This window comes from Triticum dicoccoides, chromosome 2A (assembly GCF_002162155.2).
Source record: "Triticum dicoccoides isolate Atlit2015 ecotype Zavitan chromosome 2A, WEW_v2.0, whole genome shotgun sequence".
Taxonomy (NCBI): domain Eukaryota; kingdom Viridiplantae; phylum Streptophyta; class Magnoliopsida; order Poales; family Poaceae; genus Triticum; species Triticum dicoccoides.
In genome coordinates, this window is record NC_041382.1 from 41,744,850 (window position 1) to 41,769,262 (window position 24,413).

At 44.8% G+C, this 24,413-nt stretch overlaps 1 protein-coding gene across 1 annotated transcript in view; it reads right to left on the reverse strand.

Annotated features, from left to right (window-relative positions):
* Nucleotides 1–11,992, reverse strand: part of LOC119353081 (primary amine oxidase-like) — a 21,838-nt gene extending 9,846 nt beyond the window's left edge. Inside the window, exon 1 of the mRNA XM_037619660.1 lies at nt 10,619–11,992. Within this exon, the coding sequence (XP_037475557.1) occupies nt 10,619–11,962 (1,344 nt within the window). The 5' untranslated portion in view covers nt 11,963–11,992. The remainder of the gene's footprint in view (nt 1–10,618) is intronic.
* Nucleotides 11,993–24,413: the final 12,421 nt, after the last annotated feature.

Consider the following 24,413-nt stretch of genomic DNA (forward strand, 5'->3'; position numbering starts at 1 on the left):
GATTCCCAAGGGGGAAAGAGGGAGAGGGGTGGCCGGCCACCTCTCCTAGTCCTAATAGGACTAGGGAAAGGGGGGAGGCGCGCAGCCCCCTTGGGCTGCCCCTTTCTCCTTTCCACTAAGGCCCATGATAGCCCATATGGTTCCCGGGGGGTTCCGGTAACCCTCCCGGTATTCCGGTAAAATCCCGATTTCACCCGGAACACTTCCGATATCCAAATATAGGCTTCCAATATATCAATCTTTACGTCTCGACCATTTCGAGACTCCTCGTCATGTCTGTGATCACATCCGGGACTCCGAACAACCTTCGGTACATAAAAATGCATAAACTCATAATATAACTGTCATCGTAACCTTAAGCGTGCGGACCTTACGGGTTCGAGAACAATGTATACATGACCGAGACACGTCTCCGGTCAATAACCAATAGCGGGACCTGGATGCCCATATTGGCTCCTACATATTCTACGAAGATCTTTATCGGTCAGACCGCATAACAACATACGTTGTTCCCTTTGTCATCGGTATGTTACTTGCCCGAGATTCGATCGTCGGTATCCAATACCTAGTTCAATCTCGTTACTGGCAAGTCTCTTTACTCGTTCCGTAATACATCATCTCACAACTAACATATTAGTTGTAATGCTTGCAAGGCTTATGTGATGTGTATTACCGAGAGGGCCCAGAGATACCTCTCCGACAATCGGAGTGACAAATCCTAATCTCGAAATACGCCAACCCAACATCGACCATTGGAGACACCTGTAGTACTCCTTTATAATCACCCAGTTACGTTGTGACGTTTGGTAGCACCCAAAGTGTTCCTCCGGCAAACGGGAGTTGCATAATCTCATAGTCATAGGAACATGTATAAGTCATGAAGAAAGCAATAGCAACATACTAAACGATCGGGTGCTAAGCTAATGGAATGGGTCATGTCAATCAGATCATTCTACTAATGATGTGACCTCGTTAATCAAATAACAACTCATTGTTCATGGTTAGGAAACATAACCATCTTTGATTAACGAGCTAGTCAAGTAGAGGCATACTAGTGACACTCTGTTTGTCCATGTATTCACACATGTATTATGTTTCCGGTTAATACAATTCTAGCATGAATAATAAATATTTATCATGATATAAGGAAATAAATAATAACTTTATTATTGCCTCTAGGGCATATTTCCTTCAGTCTCCCACTTGCACTAGAGTCAATAATCTAGTTCACATCGCCATGTGATTTAACAGCAATAGTTCACATCACCATGTGATTAACACCCAGAGTTCACATCGCTATGTGACCAACACCCAAAGGGTTTACTAGATTCAGTAATCTAGTTCACATCGCTATGTGATTAACACCCAAGGAGTACTAAGGTGTGATCATGTTTTGCTTGTGAGAGAATCTTAGTCAACGGGTCTGCCACATTCAGATCCTCATGTATTTTGCAAATTTCTATGTCAACAATGCTCTGTATGGAGCTACTCTAGCTAATTGCTCCCACTTTCAATATGTATCTAGATCGAGACTTAGAGTCATCTAGATTAGTGTCAAACTTGCATCGGCGTAACCCTTTACGACGAACCTTTTTCCATAATCGAGAAACATATCCTTATTCCACTAAGGACAATTTGACCGCTCTCCAGTGATCTACTCCTAGATCACTATTGTACTCACTTGCCAAACTCAGTGGTATGGCATACAATAGATCTGGTATACAGCATGGCATACTTTATAGAACCTATGACTGAGGCATAGGGAATGACTTTCATTCTCTTTCTATTTCTGCCGTGGTCGGGCTTTGAGTCTTACTCAACTTCACACCTTGCAACACAGGCAAGAACTCCTTCTTTGACTGTTCCATTTTGAACTATTTCAAAAATTTATCAAGGTATGTATTCATTGAAAAATCTTATCAAGCGTCTTCATCTATCTATATAGATCTTGATGCTCAATGTGTAAGCAGCTTCACCAAGGTCTTTCTTTGAAAAACTTTTATTCAAGTATCCTTTCATGCTTTGCAGAATAATTCTACATTATTTCTGATCAACAATATGTCATTCACATATACTTATCAGAAATGTTGTAGTGCTCCCACTCACTTTCTTGTAAATACAGGCTTCACCGTAAGTCTGTACAAAAACTATATGCTTTGATCAACTTATCAAAGCGTATATTCCAACTCCGAGATTCTTGCACCAGTCCATAAATGGATTGCTGGAGCTTGCACACTTTGTTAGCTCCCTTTGGATCGACAAAACCTTCCGGTTGCATCATATACAACTCTTCTTCCAGAAATCCATTCAGGAATGCAGTTTTGACATCCATCTGCCAAATTTCATAATCATAAAATGCGGCAATTGCTAATATGATTCGGACAGACTTTTAAGCATCGATACGAGTAAGAAAATCTCATCGTATTCAACACCTTGAAATTTGTCAAAAACCTTTTTCGACAAGTCTAGCTTTGTAGATAGTAACACTACTATCAACGTCCGTCTTCCTCTTGAAGATCCATTTATTCTTAATGACTCACCGATCATCGGGCAAGTCAATCAAAGTCTACACTTTGTTCTCATACATGGATCATATCTCAGATTTCATGGCCTCAAGCCATTTCGTGGAATCTGGGCTCATCATTGCTTCCTCATAGTTCGTAGGTTCATCATGGTCTAGTAACATGACTTCCAGAACATGATTACCGTACCACTCTGGTGCGGATCTTACTCTGGAAGACCTACGAGGTTTGGTAGTAACTTGATCTGAAGTTTGATGATCATCATCATTAACTTCCTCACTTATTGGTGTAGGAATCACTGGAACTAATTTCTGTGATGAACTACTTTCCAATAAGGGAGAAGGTACAATTACCTCATCAAGTTCTACTCTCCTCCCACTCACTTCTTTCGAGAGAAACTCCTTCTCTGGAAAGGATCCATTTAAGCAACGAATGTCTTGCCTTCGGATCTGTGATAGAAGGTGTACCCAACAATTTCCTTTGGGTATTCTATGAAGCCGCACTTCTCCGATTTGGGTTCGAGCTTATCAGGATGAAACTTTTTCACATAAGCATCGCAGCCCCAAACTTTAAGAAACAACAACTTAGGTTTACTGCTAAACCATAGTTCATACAGTGTTGTCTCAACGGATTTAGATGGTGCCCTATTTTAAAACGTGAATGCAGCTGTCTCTAATGCATAACCCCAAAACGATAGTGGTAAAGAGATATCATAGATCGCACCATATCAAATAAAGTGCGGTTACGACGTTCGGACACACCATAACGATGTGGTGTTCCAGGTGGCGTGAGCTGTGAAACTATTCCACATTGTTTTAATTAAAGACCAAACTCGTAACTCAAATATTTGTCTCCGCGATCAGATCGCAGAAACTTTATTTTCTTGTTACGATGATTTTTCCACTTCACTCTGAAATTCTTTGAACCTTTCAACTATTTCAGACTTATGTTTCATCAAGTAGATATACCCATATCTGCTCAAATCATCTTGTGAAGGTCAGAAAACAACGATGCTTGCCACGAGCATCAGCACTCATTGGATCGCATACATCGGTATGTATTATTTCCAATAAGTCAGTAGCTCGTTCCATTGTTCCGGAGAACGGAGTTTTAGTCATCTTGCCCAAAAGGCACAGTTCGCAAGCATCAAGTGATTCATAATCAAGTGATTCCAAAATTCCATCAGTATGGAGTTTCTTCATGCGCTTTACACCAATATGACCTAAACGGCAGTGCTACAAACAAGTTGCACTTATCATTATTAACTTTGCATCTTTTGGTTTCAATATTATGATTATGTGTATCACTACGATCGAGATCCAACAAACTATTTTCATTGGGTGTGTAACCATATAAGGTTCTATTCATGTAAACGGAACAACAATTTATTCTCTTACTTAAATGAATAATCGTATTACAATAAACATGATCAAATCATATTCATGCTCAACGCAAACACCAAATAACACTTATTTAGGTTCAACACTAATCCCGAAAGTATAGGGAGTGTGTGATGATGATCATATCAATCTTGGAACCACTTCCAACACACATCGTCACTTCACCCTTAACTAGTCTCTGTTTATTCTGCAACTCCCGTTTCGAGTTACTAATCTTAGCAACTGAACTAGTATCAAATACTGAGGGTTTGCGATAAACACTAGTAAAGTACACATCAATAACATGTATATCAAATATACTTATGTTCACTTTGCCATCCTTCTTATCCGCCAATCACTTGGGGTAGATCCGCTTCCAGTGACCAGTCCCTTTGCAGTAGAAACACTTAGTCTCAGGCTTAGGATCAGACTTGGGCTTCTTCACTTGAGCAGCAACTTGCTTGCTGTTCTTCTTGAAGTTCCCCTTCTTCCTTCTGCCCCTTTTCTTGAAACTAGTGGTCTTGTCTACCATCAACACTTGATGTTTTTCTCGATTTCTACCTTCGTCAATTTCCGCATTACGAAGAGCTTGGGAATCGTTTCCGTTATCCCTTGCATGTCATAGTTCATCACGAAGTTCTACTAACTTGGTGATGGTGACTAGAGAATTCTGTCAATCACTATCTTATCTGGAAGATTAACTCCCACTTGATTCAAGCGATTGTAGTACTCAGACAATCTGAGCACATGCTCACTAGTTGAGCGATTCTCCTCCATCTTTTAGCTATAGAACTTGTTGGAGACTTCATATTTCTCAACTCGGGTATTTGCTTGAAATATTAGCTTCAACTCCTGGAACATCTCATATGGTCCATGACATTCAAAACGTCTTTGAAGTCCCGATTCTAAGCCGTTAAGCATGGTGCACTTAAACTATCAAGTATTCATCTTATTGAGCTAGCCAAACGTTCATAACGTCTGCATTTGCTCCTGCAATAGGTCCGTCACCTAGCGGTGCATTAAGGACATAATTCTTCTGTGCAGCAATGAGGATTTAACCTTAGATCACGGATCAAATCCGCAACATTGCTACTAACATTTTTCAACACAATTTTCTCTAGGAACATATCAAAATAAACACAGGGAAGCAACAACGCGAGCTATTGATCTACAACATGATTTGCAAAATACTACCAGGACTAAGTTCATGATAAATTTAAGTTCAATTTAATCATATAACTTAAGAACTCCCACTTAGATAGACATCCCTCTAATCCTCTAAGTGATCACGTGATCCAAATCAACTAAACCATGTCCGATCATCACGTGAGATGGAGTAGTTTCATCGGTGAACATCATTATGTTGATCATATCTACTATATGATTCACGCTCGACCTTTCGGTCTCCGTGTTCCAAGGCCATATCTGCATATGCTAGGCTCGTCAAGTTTAACCTGAGTATTCTGCGTGTGCAAAACTGGCTTGTACCCGTTGTAGATGGACGTAGAGCTTATCACACCCGATCATCACGTGGTGTCTGGGCACGACGAACTTTGGCAACGGTGCATACTCAGGGAGAACACTTCTTGATAATTTAGTGAGAGATCATCTTATAATGCTACCATCAATCAAAGCAAGATAAGATGCATAAAAGGATAAACATCACATGCAATCAATATAAGTGATATGATATGGCCATCATCATCTTGTGCTTGTGATCTCCATCTCCGAAGCACCGTCATGATCACCATCGTCACCGGCGCGACACCTTGATCTCCATCGTAGCATCGTTGTCATCTCGCCAATCTTATGCTTCCACGACTATCACTACCGTTTAGTAATAAAGTAAAGCATTACATCGCAATTGCATTGCATATAATAAAGCGATAACCATATGGCTCCTGCCGGTTGCCGATAACTCGGTTACAAAACATGATCATCTCATACAATAAAATTCAGCATCATGTTTTGACCATATCACATCACAACATGCCCTGCAAAAACAAGTTAGACGTCCTCTACTTTGTTGTTGCTTGTTTTACGTGGCTGCTACGGGCTTAAGTAAGAACCAATCTCACCTACGCATCAAAACCACAACGATAGTTTGTCAAATAGACTCCGTTTTAACCTTCGCAAGGACCGGGCGTAGCCATATTTGGTTCAACTAAAGTTGGAGAGACAGTCGCCCGCAAGCCATCTCTGTGCAAAGCACGTCGAGGGAACCGGTGTCGCGTAAGCGTACGCGTAAGGTTGGTCTGGGTCGTCTCGTCCAACAATACCGCCGAACCAAAATATGACATGCTGGTAGGCAGTATGACTTGTATCGTCCACAACTCACTTGTGTTCTACTCGTGCATATAACATCAACATCAAAAACCTAGGCTCTGATACCACTGTTGGGTTTCGTAGTAATTTCAAAAAAAATTCTACGCACATGCAAGATCATGTGATGCATAGCAACGAGGGGAGAGTATTGTCTACGTACCCAACACAGACCGACTGCGGAAGCGATGACACAACATAGAGGAAGTAGTCGTACGTCTTCTCGATCCAACCGATCAAGCACCGAAACTACGGCACCTCCGAGTTCGAGCACACGTTCAGCTCGATGACGATCCCCGGACTCCAATCCAGCAAAGTGTCGGGGAAGAGTTTCGTCAGCACGACGGCGTGGTGACGATCTTGATGAACTACAGCAGCAGGGCTTCGTCTAAACTCCGCTACAGTATTATCGAGGAATATGGTGGCATGGGGCACCGCACACGGCTAAGGAATAGATCACGTGGATCAACTTGTGTCAACTTGTGTGTTTAGAGGTGCCCCTGCCTCCGTATATAAAGGAGCCAAGGGGGGAGGGGGCGCCGGCCAAGAGGGAGAGGCGCAGGAGGAGTCCTACTCCTACCGGGAGTAGGACTCCCCCCCCCCCAATCCTATTCCAACTAGGATTCCCAAGGGGGAAAGAAGGAGAGGGGTGGCCGGCCACCTCTCCTAGTCCTAATAGGACTAGGGGAAGGGGGGAGGCGCGCAGCCCCCTTGGGCTGCCCCTTTCTCCTTTCCACTAAGGCCCATGATAGCCCATATGGTTCCCGGGGGGTTCCGGTAACCCTCCCGGTATTCCGGTAAAATCCCGATTTCACCCGGAACACTTCCGATATCCAAATATAGGCTTCCAATATATCAATCTTTACGTCTCGACCATTTCGAGACTCCTCGTCATGTCCGTGATCACATCCGGGACTCCGAACAACCTTCGGTACATAAAAATGCATAAACTCATAATATAACTGTCATCGTAACCTTAAGCGTGCGGACCTTACGGGTTCGAGAACAATGTAGACATGACCGAGACACGTCTCCGGTCAATAACCAATAGCGGGACCTGGATGCCCATATTGGCTCCTACATATTCTACGAAGATCTTTATCGGTCAGACCGCATAACAACATACGTTGTTCCCTTTGTCATCGGTATGTTACTTGCCCGAGATTCGATCGTCGGTATCCAATACCTAGTTCAATCTCGTTACTGGCAAGTCTCTTTACTCGTTCCGTAATACATCATCTCACAACTAACATATTAGTTGTAATGCTTGCAAGGCTTATGTGATGTGTATTACCGAGAGGGCCCAGAGATACCTCTCCGACAATCGGAGTGACAAATCCTAATCTCGAAATACGCCAACCCAACATCGACCATTGGAGACACCTGTAGTACTCCTTTATAATCACCCAGTTACGTTGTGACGTTTGGTAGCACCCAAAGTGTTCCTCCGGCAAACGGGAGTTGCATAATCTCATAGTCATAGGAACATGTATAAGTCATGAAGAAAGCAATAGCAACATACTAAACGATCGGGTGCTAAGCTAATGGAATGGGTCATGTCAATCAGATCATTCTACTAATGATGTGACCTCGTTAATCAAATAAAAACTCATTGTTCATGGTTAGGAAACATAACCATCTTTGATTAACGAGCTAGTCAAGTAGAGGCATACTAGTGACACTCTGTTTGTCCATGTATTCACACATGTATTATGTTTCCGGTTAATACAATTCTAGCATGAATAATAAATATTTATCATGATATAAGGAAATAAATAATAACTTTATTATTGCCTCTAGGGCATATTTCCTTCAGCATTGGCATTGCAACTTCTGACATGGGATATTTGTGTAATCAGATAATTAGGAACCTGGACTACAAGGGCAAATGGGAGGCACCTTTCATCGATATTCAGCCCAGGGAACCTCAACTTTCCCACTGTTGTACATTCATACTACTGTCCATGTATCGCTTCTGCTCAACTATAATACACGGAAACATGAAAGCTCATGTTTTTCCCTTGTTTGTGCAGAGTACAAGGATGATTCCTACATCTATGCATTGATATGCTGAACCACATTGACATTGAGCCAAGCCAGGTTAGTGCTTCAAAAATTCTGAAAAAAATCTGTGAAATGTTGTTGACACTTTGTTAAGTATTTGGTTTAACTATGTATGTTTGATTCTTATCCTATGAAGCATAATTAAAGTGTTGACTCTGTTTGACATTTTGATGTATTACGTCTAATTAGTAGCATTTGACTTTTGTTTCATTTCAGATGTCTGATGTAAACAACTAAGGCAATGGCTATTGCATTGTAGGACGAGAAGGTCCAACGCGGTGGCGGCGGGTACATACCCAACGCGGCGACCCGTGGGCGCACCGGTTCTAGGGCCTTGAGAGCTGGGGCCGGCATCCAAGCGGTGAACATGGATGGTGGCATGTGGAAGTGGGCGGTGGTGGGCAGGGAACAATGTGGCCCTGTCGGCGTCCTCTTCGTTTAGCTTGACATGATCATCGTTCAGCTGAAAATAAGATTACCTAAGGGATATTAAGACTAGAACATGAATGCACAATACTTTTCCGATGTGATTTTTGTAAATGGAATTAACTTTGTAGAGTTGGCATGACATGCGCCTTCACTAGCGTTAATAATAGACCCTCCCTCCTTCCAAATTCCTGACCAATCATTGTTTTTGTAAGGATCCTTCTCGACTTTTGTTAGTTGTTCATCTATTGTTCATCTATGGATGAATTTAACCATGTGGTCTAACTGATTGGTCATATGAACTTATGAAGTAGTTGTCGTGTGTACTAATTGCGACAAATGGAATCCTTTGCTTTTTGCATTGTTCACTAATATCATTAATAGATATGCATGTGTTACCGATATTTCTTAATTTGGCTGACTGAGCATTACTAGGCTATAATTCTTTGTGACTTTTGATTTTGTTTGTTGTTCTGATCCTATGTCGAATCAATCCCGATCCATGGGGAAGAAGATACAAGGGGACCGACCACTAAGTCGATGATGCCGACGATCGAGGACGGCAAACATAATCATTTTGGTGTCATAGGTTCATTGGAGCTGATGCCGCCACCTCCTCGCCCCTTGGTCTCGGAGGTTGTGATGGCCAGGTCAGCGACATGGCCACGTAGTATGCCTCATTTTCTCCTATTGCGTTGTTTCTTTTTTATCATGTGATTTCTATTTTGTTTCTGTTAGCAATAATTACAGCTCCATGAAGCAAAAGAAAGCTTGAGAAATCATTTTTGTTTATACTCAAAGGCTTGGCTACCTAGGGGTGTTATTGACTCCCTACCAAAAGTTGTGTTTATACTCAAAGGCTTATGCATGCTTTCTAAAAAATATGTTGCACAATCACTGTAATTATGGTGTTATGTGAGTTAGAAGATTTCAGAAGTGCATCAACTGAGAATTACACATATTTATACATCGGACAGGGAAGCATGTATTTGATATTTCCTGCTGAAATTCAGTGTTTTCTATCGGAGGTCTAAATTTTCATATGCCAGACTTTTAAGTTAGATGGTGTGTTATAATGATTTTTTATTGGATGTTGTGCTGTATATTTGGGTCTATGTAATATTTGTTAGGAAATTCCATAATGTATTAAGGTTCTGGTTGCAGCATCTTGGAATATTTGTTTAAAGGTAACAAAATGCTCCATCTGTTGTCTTTAATTAATGGTTAATAACAATGGAAATGCTTCGTAAGATGATTGGTCTTAAGCATAAAAGCCATGTAGGGTGCTATCTACCTTGTGTAATATAGTGCACAATAAAGAGTACTATGTTTCTGTACCACTTTCTTTATTTTGTGCATCGCGTGTCTTTCTATGTATACATTATCGAATTATATTTTGTATCGAAGAATATTTTGCGTGATATGGATTTCAATTATGTTTACACGTAAAACTTGATATGCATTATGTTTATATATGCACACGGTAAAAATATTTAAAAGTCCGTGGTAACGCACGGGCCTTCTACTAGTTTCCTTTAAAATATAATACGTACAAAAAAGTACACGCCCCCTGTTTGCGACTTTGAGATGCGTGCGAAATTGTCGAGGTCCTATTTTTTTTGGGCGAGAATTGACAAGGTTGTTGTTGAGTGAGTGTGTGTATACGAAATCAAAGATTCTCCATAACTAGTTGCCAAAACTTGAGCCACATCAGCTTTTATATTTTAGTATTGTGCAGGTTTAGCATATGACTTGTGTGGTTCAAAAAATAAATATTGTCTCGCACATGATTCGTAGCTTTGGCGCGAAGTACAGTAGCGCGGTGAAACAAAACAAGCGACGTACACTTACTACGTAGCAGGGAGGAGGGTAGGTGTGGGTGTGCGGGAGGGGAGTGGAGCTTACGTCCATGCCGGTGATGGGGCTCTCGGAGTGCCGCCACGCGATGTCGCCGGCGTACCGCTCGAAGACGCAGATCATGTTCTCCCGCACGTACGGCCGGCCGTCGGCGGCGACGAAGACGCCGTCCATGTACCGCGCGTGCCGCGGGCAGTCGTTGAGCGGCACCAGCGGCATGGCCTGCAGGCCGAACCCGTACTCGCCGGCGTCCATGTACGTCTTGAAGTACCACGCCTCCGTCGGGTCCATGTAGGGCACGAACAGCTCCGACGCCATGCCCTTGTACATCACCTCCCTCCGCGCCCCGGTGGCCGGGTCCTGCACCGTCGCGCCGGACACGACCAGCCCGGCGCGCGCGTCCGCCTTGAGGTGGAACTCCCACCCGGCCCACCGCACCGTGTGCCCGTCCTCAATCTGGAATCCTGGGCCCTCCGGCGCTGGCTCCATCGACGGCGCCCGCACCGTCTGGTACCCGAATCTATCGGTGCCGTCGTCGTCGTCGTTGGCGGCGCCGCGGTAGTCGGTGTTCTTGGCGGCCGGGATGGGGATGCCGGCGCCGCGGTCGGAGATGTGGACCACCTTCCCGGTGTCCATGTCGACGAGCACGGTGAGGCCTTCGATGGGGCGCATGTAGAAGTTGGCGGTGCCCTCGGTGGAGTAGCACTGGCTCTTGATGAGCCGGCGGCCGCCGTCCTCGGCGGGGCCGTACCAGCCGGGGGAGATGGGCAGGCACGCGACGTCGTCCAGGCGCACGCCGCGGCGCCGGATGGTGGCGTTGAACGCCGGGTCGCCGAACGGCGCCGCGCAGAGGGAGTTCTGCTCGTCCATGGTCATCGTCGGGTAGCCCGAGGCCGGCACGGGCAGAGGGGCGACCTTGCCGGCCGCGAGGTCGACGGCGAGCACGTGGGACTCCCCCTGGAAGCGGACGACCGCGACGGCACGGCGCGGCGGGAGCGCGTGGGCGCCCTTCCGCCAGCGCCGGACGGCGGGCTTGTCGGGCTCGTCGAGCGCGAGCGCGTGCACGGCCAGGGCCGACGGCGCCGACGCGAACGGCTGGTGCGCGCGGAGGAGGTCGCGCGCGCGGCTGATCTCCGTCACCGTGAGCGGGTCGAGCGGGTGGCGCGGCACGTCGGACTCGTGCGAGGGGCGACGTGGCGGGCTCTTCTCGGTTCGTGGTGAGCGGCAGGCCCACGGCGAGAACCGGGTGCAGCCGCCGGCGCCGTGCAGGAAGGAGGCGGCCGGGGCGTCGATGGCGAGCGGCAGGCGGAAGGCGGAGCGGGCGACGATGAGGACCAAGGCGGCGCCGAGGGCGAGGAAGGTGAGGCGGAGGAGGGAGGTGGAGTAGTCCATTGGAGCTGAGTGAGTGAGTGAGCTGAGCTCTCGCCGCTTTGTGCGCAGCTAGCGTCAGTGACTCGCCTATATGTGCGCACGTTCGTCTAGCAAGTTCGATCAGATCATGCAAAGCACCGAATCGGGTACGTCACCCCACACGGCAAACGCAAGGCAACAAGCGAGGTTACATCGTCCATCGATCGGTCGCTTTTTCTCTCGTTTTCATGCTAGCTAGTATGAATAAAAACACGACAAAAAAGATAATAATACAGTAACAATTTTTGAACAAAAATCAACAGCCATGATAGGTGATACTAGGTATTTTATCACTGCCGCAAAAAAAAAAAACTCTCAATTTTTCACACCGTGATTTGTCTTGATTGTGATTTGGACACGGTTGCTAGCTTGAAGTTGTTTTTATATATGTTTGAGATGATGCCACGACTAAAAATAAACTTTCAAAAGAAGTGAGATTCTCACTGTTGGGGGATGCTATGCTAATATTCATACTAGCTCCTATGTTGTGCCGTTCGTGAAGGCGCCTCCTTGGAGTCCGTAGTTCGTCGTTCTTCGGTAATCCGTTGGTTGCTCGATCACCAACGATGGCTCCAATGACCCCAAGCAGTGTTCCTTTCGAATTGTAGTTTGCTATGTGTTGCCTGAAGTTGTGTTGTTGTTGCTTGGCACCTTGTATCTTTTTCTGTATCTTGTCTTGTGAGTTGTGTGGTGAGGTGGTGTGCAGTGTTGTTGTATGTAAGGTGGTTGGTGTTTTATCTACAACGCGTTGCGGCTTGGACGACCAATTCACCGGGCATTTTCATGAACCAACAATTATTTTGGGAGCGGTTGCCTCCAAAGTTTTCTGGATTAGGTGCTACTTTGGGTTGCTTGGATCTCACAATGCCATCAATTTCTTGCAGAGATTTCATCTAAATGGAAGGTAGGCTAGTGGTACTCCTCCACCTTTCAACTTCATGGTGAATGTCTGTTACGGCATATCTCTCTCAAGGTAGTTTTGGTGATTGATGACAACATGTTTGCGGACTAATCATGTGCTTTGAATAGTTCACAGATTCACCCCTGGCACGAGACGTTTTCTTCCCTTCGGGGTGTCTTTCAAGACGGTGTAGCTCTTTCGTTTCTCTCTCGGTGGACTAGTTGCGTAGAGGGCACCGTTCTATCAAGAGGGGGTCCGCTGGGGTATTGCATGGGTGGAATCAACACGTACACATCAGCTTCTCTCCCTCCGAGCTTTTTCGTTCACCGAAGAGATCTCTCCACTTTCCTTTGTCCTGTCTGGGTCCCAGCGGTAGTACCGCGCAACCCAGCCGTAGTACCGCTGAGGAGCCACAAGCGACAGTACCGCTCCACAGCGGTAGTACCGCCCTTGACTCCACAGCAGTAGTACCGCTGGGGTGCCTGGCACCACCGCCTCGTCCTCAGCATCTTTGGAGAGATCCTCTCTCTCTCTCTTCTGTGTCCCAGCGGTAGTACCGCACTACCAGTGGTAGTACGGCCGAAGGGTCACAAGCGGTAGTTCCGCTCCATAGCGGTAGTACCGCCCGTGACCCCGCTGCCGTAGTACCGCTGGGCTGTCTGGCTCCTACCGCCTCGACTCGAGGGCTCTTTTTCTCGTGTCGGGTTTTGCGGCACTAGTTGCAGTTGTAGAGGCGGTAGTATCGTTTCAGGAGCGGTAGTACCGTCCCTACCACCGCGGTAGTACCGCGTTGGGTCCTATTCCCTCCTTGTCTTCTCTGCGCGGCAGTGCCGCTGGCTGGTGCCGCAGTACCGCTGACCTAGCAGTAGTACCGCCCTCTCTTGCGGTAGTACCGCCCTGTGCGGGGCTGGTTGGTGGGGGGAAACGGTTGGATTGTTGCCCCCACTATAAAAGGGGGTCCCCTTCTTCTCTTTGACTTACCTCTTCCCCCTCAAGCTCCATTTATTTCTCAAGGTCCATTAAATGCTCCAAGCTCCATTTTTGCCCGATCTATCTCTCTAGCCAATCAAACTTGTTGATTTGCTCGGGAGTGGTTGAGAAGGCCCCGATCTACACTTCCACCAAGGGATTTTCGATTCCCCCACTCATCCCTAGCGGATCTTGTTACTCTTGGGTGTTTGAGCACCCTAGACGGTTGAGGTCACCACGGAGCCATAGTCCTTTGTGGTGAAGCTTCGTGGTTTTGTTGGGAGCCTCCGATTAAGTTGTGGAGATTGCCCCAACCTTGTTTGTAAAGGTTCGGTCGCCGCCTTCAAGGGCACCAATAGTGGAATCACGGCATCTCGCATTGTGTGAGGGTGTGAGGAGAATACGGTGGCCCTAGTGGCTTCTTGGGGAGCATCGTGCCTCCACACCGCTCTAACGGAGACGTACTTCCCCTCAAAGGGAAGGAACTTCGGTAACACATCCTCGTCTTCACCGGATCCACTCTTAGTTATCTCTTACCTTTACTTGTGCAAGCTCTTTAGTGTTACTTCTCTTGCTTGCTTGTTTGCTTGTTGGTATTGCATCATATAGGTTGCTCACCTAGTTGCACATCTAGACAACCTACTTTGATGCAAAGTTTAATTTGATAAAGAAAAGTTAAAAATTGGTAGTTGCCTATTCACCCCCCTCTAGTCAACCATATCGATCCTTTCAATTGATATCAGAGCCTCGTCTCTTTATTAAGGACTTTACCGTCCAAAGAGTATGGTTGATACCGTAGACGGTGCGGAGGAACACTCCGGTGTGAATCCGATCTCGTCTACGGGCGATGGGGGAACCTCGGTCTCTTGTGAGGAGTTCAATGTGGCCTTAGAGACATTGAACACCTCCATGACGACCGAGGTTGAAAGCATGTTTACTAAATTTCTTGAGGGGCTTAAACTTTCCACCGCACCGTTGAAAGTGGGTGATCCCACCGACAAGGTGACGGATGTTATCCCCGACAAGGGGGAAGCTAGTAGTGAAAAGGCTCCGTCTTCTAGTGGTAAAAATGGCACCGACATCTTTGCTCATGTGGAACCACCACTTGTTTATGGTGGACCGGTTCCTTCTACTCATTTGAATCATGCCGGTCCTCCCCCTAAGATTGTGAAAAATGAGGACTTTGATTCTTGGGTTTACTGCTTTAAATGTCATTTAAATCATGTGAACACTAACCTTTGGAGAATCATTGAAGAAGGTTTCTATCCGCATGATTCAAGCAACTTCACTCCTCGAGAAGCCGCGGACAATCAATTCAATGAGAATGCTCTCTTCATCATCCAAGATGCAATTCCACCCGAAGACCTACCTCATCTTCGTCCCTTCGCCTTGGCCAAAGATGCATGGCATTGTGTTGTCTCTCTCTACTGGGGAAGCGCAAGCATTCAACACTCCAACTATGAAGTGGTACAAGATGAGGCTGATGAGTTTGCAATGAAAGAAGATGAAGAACCTCGTGAGCTTTATCGGAGAGTAACCAAACTCACGGTCTCACTACGAGATCACGGGAGCAAGGACACGGATGACAATTGGATCAAGCGCAAATTCCTCAAGGCAATGATGCCCTATCACAAGGACATGTCCTCCGTCATTCGTTAAAGACCGGACTTCCACACTTTGACCTCAAGCGAAGTGTTGGATGAGTTTGTGGCCATGAACATTTTGGACAAGACCGCCGACAATGCGGTGCTTCGTTCTCAAAGGGCAAAGAGGCCTAACCTTGCATTGAAGGCCAAGCTCACCGTTGAAGAAGAAGACGAGGAAGAAGAGGAGAGAAACCCCGAAGATACAAAGTATGCATATCATGAACACATGGCACTTGCTTCAAGGCAATTTTGGAGCAAGAAAAACTCGAGGCCAAACTTTAGCAAAAACAACTCAAGTGGCACGAGGGGTAAGCAACGTGTAAGGACTTGCTACAATTGCGGCAACGTGAGTCATTTTGTTGCGGAATGCCCGTATGAGAAGAGGGAAGACAATGGTGGCAAGCTCATACGAAAGGGCAAGGCCAAGTCGTTCCCCAACAAAAGCAAATTCACCAAGAAGACGCCTCCCCGGGCATTGGTGGTACAAGAAGAGTACAATGAGGATGATGAAAGTGATGAGTCGGTTGCCATGGCCTCCGTTGCCATTGCGACGACTCCACGGGTGTCTCTCTTCGACTCACCCAATGAGAGCATCACCGCCAAGTGCCTCATGACTAAAGCCACCAACAAGGTAACCCCCAACATCAAAACTACTATCATTAATCATCCTTCTTCGACGGATAGCATTGATGAACATGAGGGAGCTAATGTGGAGGCAAATGAGTTTGAGGCCTTTATGGGCAAACTTAAGGGTAAATCCAAGAAGCACTTTGTTGCTCTCTAGGAACAACTTGGTGAAGCCAATGACATGATCGAGGCTCACGAAGATACCATCACTAAGATGGAAGGGCATAGTCGTGACTATGCCGATGAGATTTTGGATCTTTCCAATGCTCTTGAGGAAGAGCGTGGTCTTCGTTTGGCTCTTGAGGAGTCACACAACGTTGATCATGCTAAGTTAAAGAACGATTATGATCATGTTCTTGTTGTTTCTCGTGTGCTAAATTCCGAGAAGGCCAAACTTGGGGTTGATCTTGCTAGACTCAAAGAGGAGTTTGATATACTTGACAAGGCCCACAAGGCCTTGAAGGGTATTCACGCTAGTCTCAAGGAGTCTCATGATCAACTCCAAGTAAAGCTAACTAAGGAGAAAGCCACATTTCCTCATATGGTTTTAATTAACAATGCAAATGCTACTAACCCGTGTTGTGAGCATATACATCTTGTTCAGGAAAATGCTAAGTTGAAGGAGCAGCTCGAGAAAGGCCTTGTGTCGTGCATACAAGGTGAAAAGAACCTCAACGACCTTTTGAGTAGTCAAAAGGAAGTCGTGGCCAAGGAAGGGGTTGGTTACATGCCCGACTCCAAGAACAAGAAGAAGAATGACATGACCAAACTGTTGGGGAACGTAGTAATTTCAAAAATTTTCTACGCACACGCAAGATCATGGTGATGCATAGCAACGAGAGGGGGAGTATGATCTACATACCTAGTAGATCGACAACGGAAGCGTTTGGTTGATGTAGTCGTACGTCTTCACGATTCGACCGATCAAGCACCGAAACTACGACACCTCCGAGTTCTAGCACACGTTCAGCTCGATGACGATCCCCGGACTCCGATCCAGCAAAGTGTCGGGGAAGAGTTCCGTCAGCACGACGGCGTGGTGACGATCTTGATGCACTACAGCAGCACGGCTTCGCCTAAACTCCGCTACAGTATTATCGAGGACTATGGTGGTTGGGGGCGCCGCACACGACTAAGGAATAGATCACGTGGATCAACTTGTGTCTCTCTGGGGTGCCCCTGCCTTCGTATATAAAGGACCAAGAGGGGGAGGCCGGCCGGCCACATATGGCGCGCCAGGAGGAGTCCTACTCCCTCCGGGAGTAGGACTTCTCCCCCAATCCTTGTTGGAATAGGATTCATAAGGTGGAAAAGAGAGAGAGAGAGAGAGAAGGAAGAGGGCGCCGGCCCCCTCTCTCCTTGTCCTATTCGGACTAGGGGGGAGGGGCGCACGGCCCAAGCCCTTGCAGCCTCTCCTCTTTTTCCACTATGGCCCATTAAGGCCCATATAGCTCCCGGGGGGTTCCGGTAACCTCCCGGTACTCCGGTAAAATCCCGATTTCACCCGGAACACTTCCGATATCCAAACATAGGCTTCCAATATATCAATCTTTATGTCTCGACCATTTCGAGACTCCTCGTCATGTCCGTGATCACATCCGGGACTCCGAACAACCTTCGGTACATCAAAATGCATAAACTCATAATATAACTGTCATCGTAACCTTAAGCGTGCGGACCCTATGGGTTCGAGAACAATGTAGACATGACCGAGACACGTCTCCGGTCAATAACCAATAGCGGGACCTGGATGCCCATATTGGCTCCTACATATTCTACGAAGATCTTTATCGGTCAGACCGCATAACAACATACGTTGTTCCCTTTGTCATCGGTATGTTACTTGCCCGGGATTTGATCGTCGGTATCCAATACCTAGTTCAATCTCGTTACCGGCAAGTCTCTTTACTCGTTCCGTAATACATCATCTCGCAACTAACTCATTAGTTGCAATGCTTGCAAGGCTTAAGTGATGTGCATTACCGAGAGGGCCCAGAGATACCTCTCCGACAATCGGAGTGACAAATCCTAATCTCGAAATATGCCAACCCAACATTTACCTTTGGAGACACCTGTAGAGCTCCTTTATAATCACCCATTTACGTTGTGACGTTTGGTAGCACACAAAGTGTTCCTCCGGCAAACGGGAGTTGCATAATCTCATAGTCATAGGAACATGTATAAGTCATGAAGAAAGCAATAGCAACATACTAAACGATCGGGTGCTAAGCTAATGGAATGGGTCATGTCAATCAGATCATTCACCTAATGATGCGATCCTGTTAATCAAATAACAACTCTTTGTCTATGGTTAGGAAACATAACCATCTTTGATTAACGAGCTAGTCAAGTAGAGGCATACTAGTGACACTCTGTTTGTCTATGTATTCACACATGTATTATGTTTCCGGTTAATACAATTATAGCATGAATAATAAACATTTATCATGAAATAAGGAAATAAATAATAACTTTATTATTGCCTCTAGGGCATATTTCCTTCAGTCTCCCACTTGCACTAGAGTCAATAATCTAGATCACATCACCATGTGATTAACTTTGATAGTTCACATCATCATGTGATTAACACCCATAGTTCACATCACCATGTGACCAATACCCAAAGGGTTTACTAGATTCAGTAATCTAGTTCACATTGCTATGTGATTAACACCCAAAGAGTACTAAGGTGTGATCATGTTTTGCTTGTGAGAGAATCTTAGTCAACGGGTCTGCCACATTCAGATCCGCATGTATTTTGCAAATTTCTATGTCAACAATGCTCTGCTTGGAGCTACTCTAGCTAATTGCTCCCACTTTCAATATGTATCTAGACCGAGACTTAGAGTCTTCTAGATCAGTGTCAAAAACTTGCATCGACGTAACCCTTTACGACGAACCTTTTTTGTCACGTCCATAATCGAGAAACATATCCTTATTTCACTAAGGATAATTCTGACCGCTGTCCAGTGATCTACTCCTAGATCACTATTGTACTCCCTTGCCAAATCAGTGCAGGGTATACAATAGATCTGGTACACAGCATGACATACTTTATAGAACCTATGGCCAAGGCATAGGGAATGACTTTCATTCTCTTTCTATCTTCTGCCGTGGTCGGGCTTTGAGTCTTATTTAATTTCACACCTTGTAATACAGGCAAGAACTCTTTCTTTGACTGCTCCATTTTGAATTACTTCAAAATCTTGTCAAGGTATGTAATCATTGGAAAAACTTATCAAGCGTCTTGATCTATCTCTATAGATCTTGAAGCTCAATATGTAAGCAGCTTCACCGAAGTCTTTCTTTGAAAAACTCCTTTCAAACACCCCTTTATGCTTTACAGAATAATTCTACATTATTTCCGATCAACAATATGTCATTCACATATACTTATCAGAAATGCCGTAGTGCTCCCACTCACTTTCTTGCAAATACAGGCTTCACCGCAAGTCTGTATAAAACTATATGCTTTGATCAACTCATCAAAGCGTATATTCCAACTCCGAGATTCTTGCACCAGTTCACAGATGGATCGCTGGAGCTTGCACATTTTGTTAGTACCTTTCGGATTGAAAAAACCTTCTAGTTGCATCGTATACAACTCTTCTTCAATAAATCCATTAAGGAATTCAGTTTTGTTTATCCATTTGCCAGATTTCATAAAATGCAGCAATTGCTAACATGATTCGGACAGACTTAAGCATAGATACGAGTCAGAATCTCTTATCGTAGTCAACACCTTGAACTTGTCGAAAAACCTTTTGCGACAATTCTAGCTTTGTAGATAATAACACTACTATCAGCGTCCATCTTCCTCTTGAAGATCCATTTATTTTTATGGCTTGCCGATCATCGGGAAAATCCATCAAAGTCCATACTTTGTTCTCATACATGGATCATATCTCAGATTTCATGGCCTCAAACCATTTCGTGGAATCTGGGCTCATCATCGCTTCCTCATAGTTCGCAAGTTCGTCATGGTCTAGTAACATGACTTCCAGAACAGGATTACCGTACCACTCTGGTGCGGATCTTACTCTGGTTTACCTACGAGATTCGGTAGTAACTTGATCTGAAGTTACATGATCATCATCATTATCTTCCTCACTAATTGGTGTAGTAGTCACAAGAACAGATTTCTGTGATGAACTACTTTCCAATAAGGGAGAAGGTACAATTACCTTATCAATTTTTCTACTTTCCTCCCACTCACTTCTTTCGAGAGAAACTCCTTCTCTAGAAAGTTTCCGAATTTAGCAACAAAAGTCTTTCCTTCGGATCTGTGATAGAAGGTGTATCCAATAGTTTCCTTTGGATATCCTATGAAGACACATTTCTCCGATTTGGGTTTGAGCTTATCAGGTTGAAACTTTTTCACATAAGCATTGCAACCTCAAACTTTAAGAAACAACAGCTTAGGTTTCTTGCCAAACCATAGTTCATACGGTGTTGTCTCAACGGATTTAGATGGTGCCCTATTTAACGTGAATGCAGCTGTCTCTAATGCATAACCCCAAAACGATAGTGGTAGATCGGTAAGAGACATCATAGATCGCACCATATCTAATAAAGTACGGTTATGACGTTCGGACACACCATTACATTGTGGTGTTCCAGGTGGCGTGAGTAGTGAAACTATTTCACATTGTTTTTAACTGAAAGCCAAACTCGTAACTCAAATACTCTTCTCTACGATCAGATCGTAGAAACTTTATTTTCTTGTTACGATGATTTTTCACTTCACTCTGAAATTCTTTGAACTTTTCAAATGTTTCAGACTTATGTTTCATCAAGTAGATATACTCATATCTGCTCAAATCATCTGTGAAGATCAGAAAATAATGATACCTGTCGCGAGCCTCAATATTCATCGGACCACATACATTAGTATGTATGATTTCCAACAAATCTGTTGCTCGCTCCATTGTTCCGAAGAACGGAGTCTTAGTCATCTTGCCCATGAGGCATGGTTCGCAAGCATCAACTGATTCATAATCAAGTGATTCCAAAAGCCCATTAGCATGGAGTTTCTTCATGCGCTTTACACCAATATGACCTAAACGGCAGTGCCACAAATAAGTTGCACTATCATTATTAACTTTGCATCTTTTGGTTTCAATATTATGATTATGTGTATCACTACGATCGAGATCCAACGAACTATTTTCATTGGGTGTGTAACCATATAAGGTTTTATTCATGTAAACAGAACAACAATTTATTCTCTTACTTAAATGAATAACCGTATTACAATAAGCATGATCAAATCATATTCATCCTGAACGCAAACACCAAATAACACTTATTTAGGTTCAACACTAATCCCGAAAGTATAGGGAGTGTGCGATGATGATCATATCAATCTTGGAACCACTTCCAACACACATCGTCACTTCACCCTTAACTAGTCTCTGTTTATTCTGCAACTCCCGTTTCGATTTACTAACCTTAGCAACTGAACTAGTATCAAATACTGAGGGGTTGCTATAAACACTAGTAAAGTACACATCAATAACATGTATATCAAATATACTTATGTTCACTTTGCCATCCTTCTTATCTGCCAATCACTTGGGGTAGTTCCGCTTCCAGTGACTTGTCCCTTTGAAGTAGAAACACTTAGTCTCAGGCTTAGGACCAGACTTGGGCTTCTTCACTTGAGCAGCAACTTGCTTGCTGTTCTTCTTGAAGTTCCCCTTCTTCCCGCTGCCCTTTTCTTGAAACTAGTGGTCTTGTCTACCATCAACACTTGATGTTTTTCTCGATTTCTACCTTCGTCAATTTCCGCATTATGAAGAGCTTGGGAATCGTTTCCGTTATCCCTTGCATATCATTGTTCATCACGAAGTTCTACTAACTTGGTGATGGTGACTAGAGAATTCTATCAATCACTATCTTATCTGGAAGATTAACTCCCACTTGATTCAAGCGATTGTAGTACTCAGACAATCTGAGCACATGCTCACTAGTTGAGCGATTGTCCTCCATCTTTTAGCTATAGAACTTGTTGGAGACTTCATATCTCTCAACTCGGGTATTTGCTTGAAATATTAACTTCAACTCCTGGAACATCTCATATGCTCCATGACGTTCAAAACGTCTTTGAAGTCCCGATTCTAAGCCATTAAGCATGCTGCACTAAACTATCAAGTAGTCATCATATTGAGCTAGCCAAACATTCATAACGTCTGCATCTGCTCCTGCAATAGGTCTGTCACCTAGCGGTGCATCAAGGACATAATTCTTCTGTGCAGCAATGAGGATAAACCTCAGATTACGGATCCAATCCGCATCATTGCTACTAACATCTTTCAACACAATTTTCTCTAGGAACATATCAAAATAAACACAGGGAAGCAACAACGCGAGCTATTGATCTACAACATAATTTGCAAAATACTACCAGGACTAAGTTCATGATAAATTTAAGTTCAATTTAATCATATTACTTAAGAACTCCCACTTAGATAGACATCCCTCTAATCATCTAAGTGATCACGTGATCCAAATCAACTAAACCATGTCCGATCATCACATGAGATGGAGTAGTTTCATTGGTGAACATCACTATGTTGATCATATCCACTATATGATTCACGCTCGACCTTTCGGTCTCCGTGTTCCGAGGCCATATCTGTATATGCTTGGCTCGTCAAGTATAACCTGAGTATTCCGCGTGTGCAACTGTTTTGCACCCGTTGTATTTGAACGTAGAACCTATCACACCCGATCATCACGTGGTGTCTCAGCATGAAGAACTTTAGCAACGGTGCATACTCAAGGAGAACACTTCTTGATAATTAGTGAGAGATCATCTTAAAATGCTACCGTCAAACTAAGCAAAAATAAGATGTATAAAAGATAAACATCATATGGAATCAAAATATGTGACATGATATGGCCATCATCATCTTGCTTCTTTGATCTCCATCTCCAAAGTACTGCCATGATCTATATCGTCACCGGCATGACACCATGATCTCCATCATCTTGATCTATATCAATGTGTCGTCACGTGGTCGTCTCGCCAACAATTGCTCTTGCAACTATTGCTATCGCATAGCGATAAAGTAAAGAAATTATTGGACGCTTGCATCTTATGCAATAGAGAGACAACCATAAGGATTTTGCCAGTTGCCGATAACTTTAACAAAACATGATCATCTCATACAACAACTTATATCTCATCATGTTTTGACCATATCACATCACAACATGCCCTGCAAAAACAAGTTAGACGTCCTCTACTTTGTTGTTGCAAGTTTTACGTGGCTGCTACGGGCTTAAGCAAGAACCAATCTTACCTACGCATCAAAACCACAACGATAGTTTGTCAAGTTGGTGCTGTTTTAACCTTCGCAAGGACCGGGCGTAGCCGCACTCGGTTCAACTAAAGTTGGAGAAACTGTCACCCACAAGCCACCTCTGTGCAAAGCACGTCGGGAGAACCGGTCTCGCGTAAGCGTACGTGTCATGTCGGTCTGGGCCGCTTCATCCAACAATACCGCCGAACCAAAGTATGACATGCTGGTAGGCAGTATGACTTATATCGCCCACAACTCACTTGTGTTCTACTCGTGCATATAACATCAACATATAAAACCTAGGCTCTGATGCCACTGTTGAGGAACGTAGTAATTTCAAAAATTTCCTACGCACACGCAAGATCATGGTGATGCATAGCAACGAGAGGTGGAGTATGATCTACATACCTAGTAGATCGACAACGGAAGCGTTTGGTTGATGTAGTCGTACGTCTTCACGATCCGACCGATCAAGCACCGAAACTACGGCACCTCCGAGTTCTAGCACACGTTCAGCTCGATGACGATCCCCGGACTCCGATCCAGCAAAGTGTCGGGGAAGAGTTCCGTCAGCACGACGGCGTGGTGACGATCTTGATGCACTACAGCAGCAGGGCTTCGCCTAAACTCCGCTACAGTATTATCGAGGACTATGGTGGCTGGGGGCGCCGCACACGGCTAAGGAATAGATCACGTGGATCAACTTGTGTCTCTCTGGGGTGCCCCTGCCTTCGTATATAAAGGACCAAGAGGGGGAGGCCGGCCGGCCACATATGGCGCGCCAGGAGGAGTCCTACTCCCTCCGGGAGTAGGACTTCTCCCCCAATCCTTGTTGGAATAGGATTCATAAGGTGGAAAAGAGAGAGAGAGAGAAGGAAGAGGGCGCCGGCCCCCTCTCTCCTTGTCCTATTCGGACTAGGGGGGAGGGGCGCACGGCCCAAGCCCTTGCAGCCTCTCCTCTTTTTCCACTATGGCCCATTAAG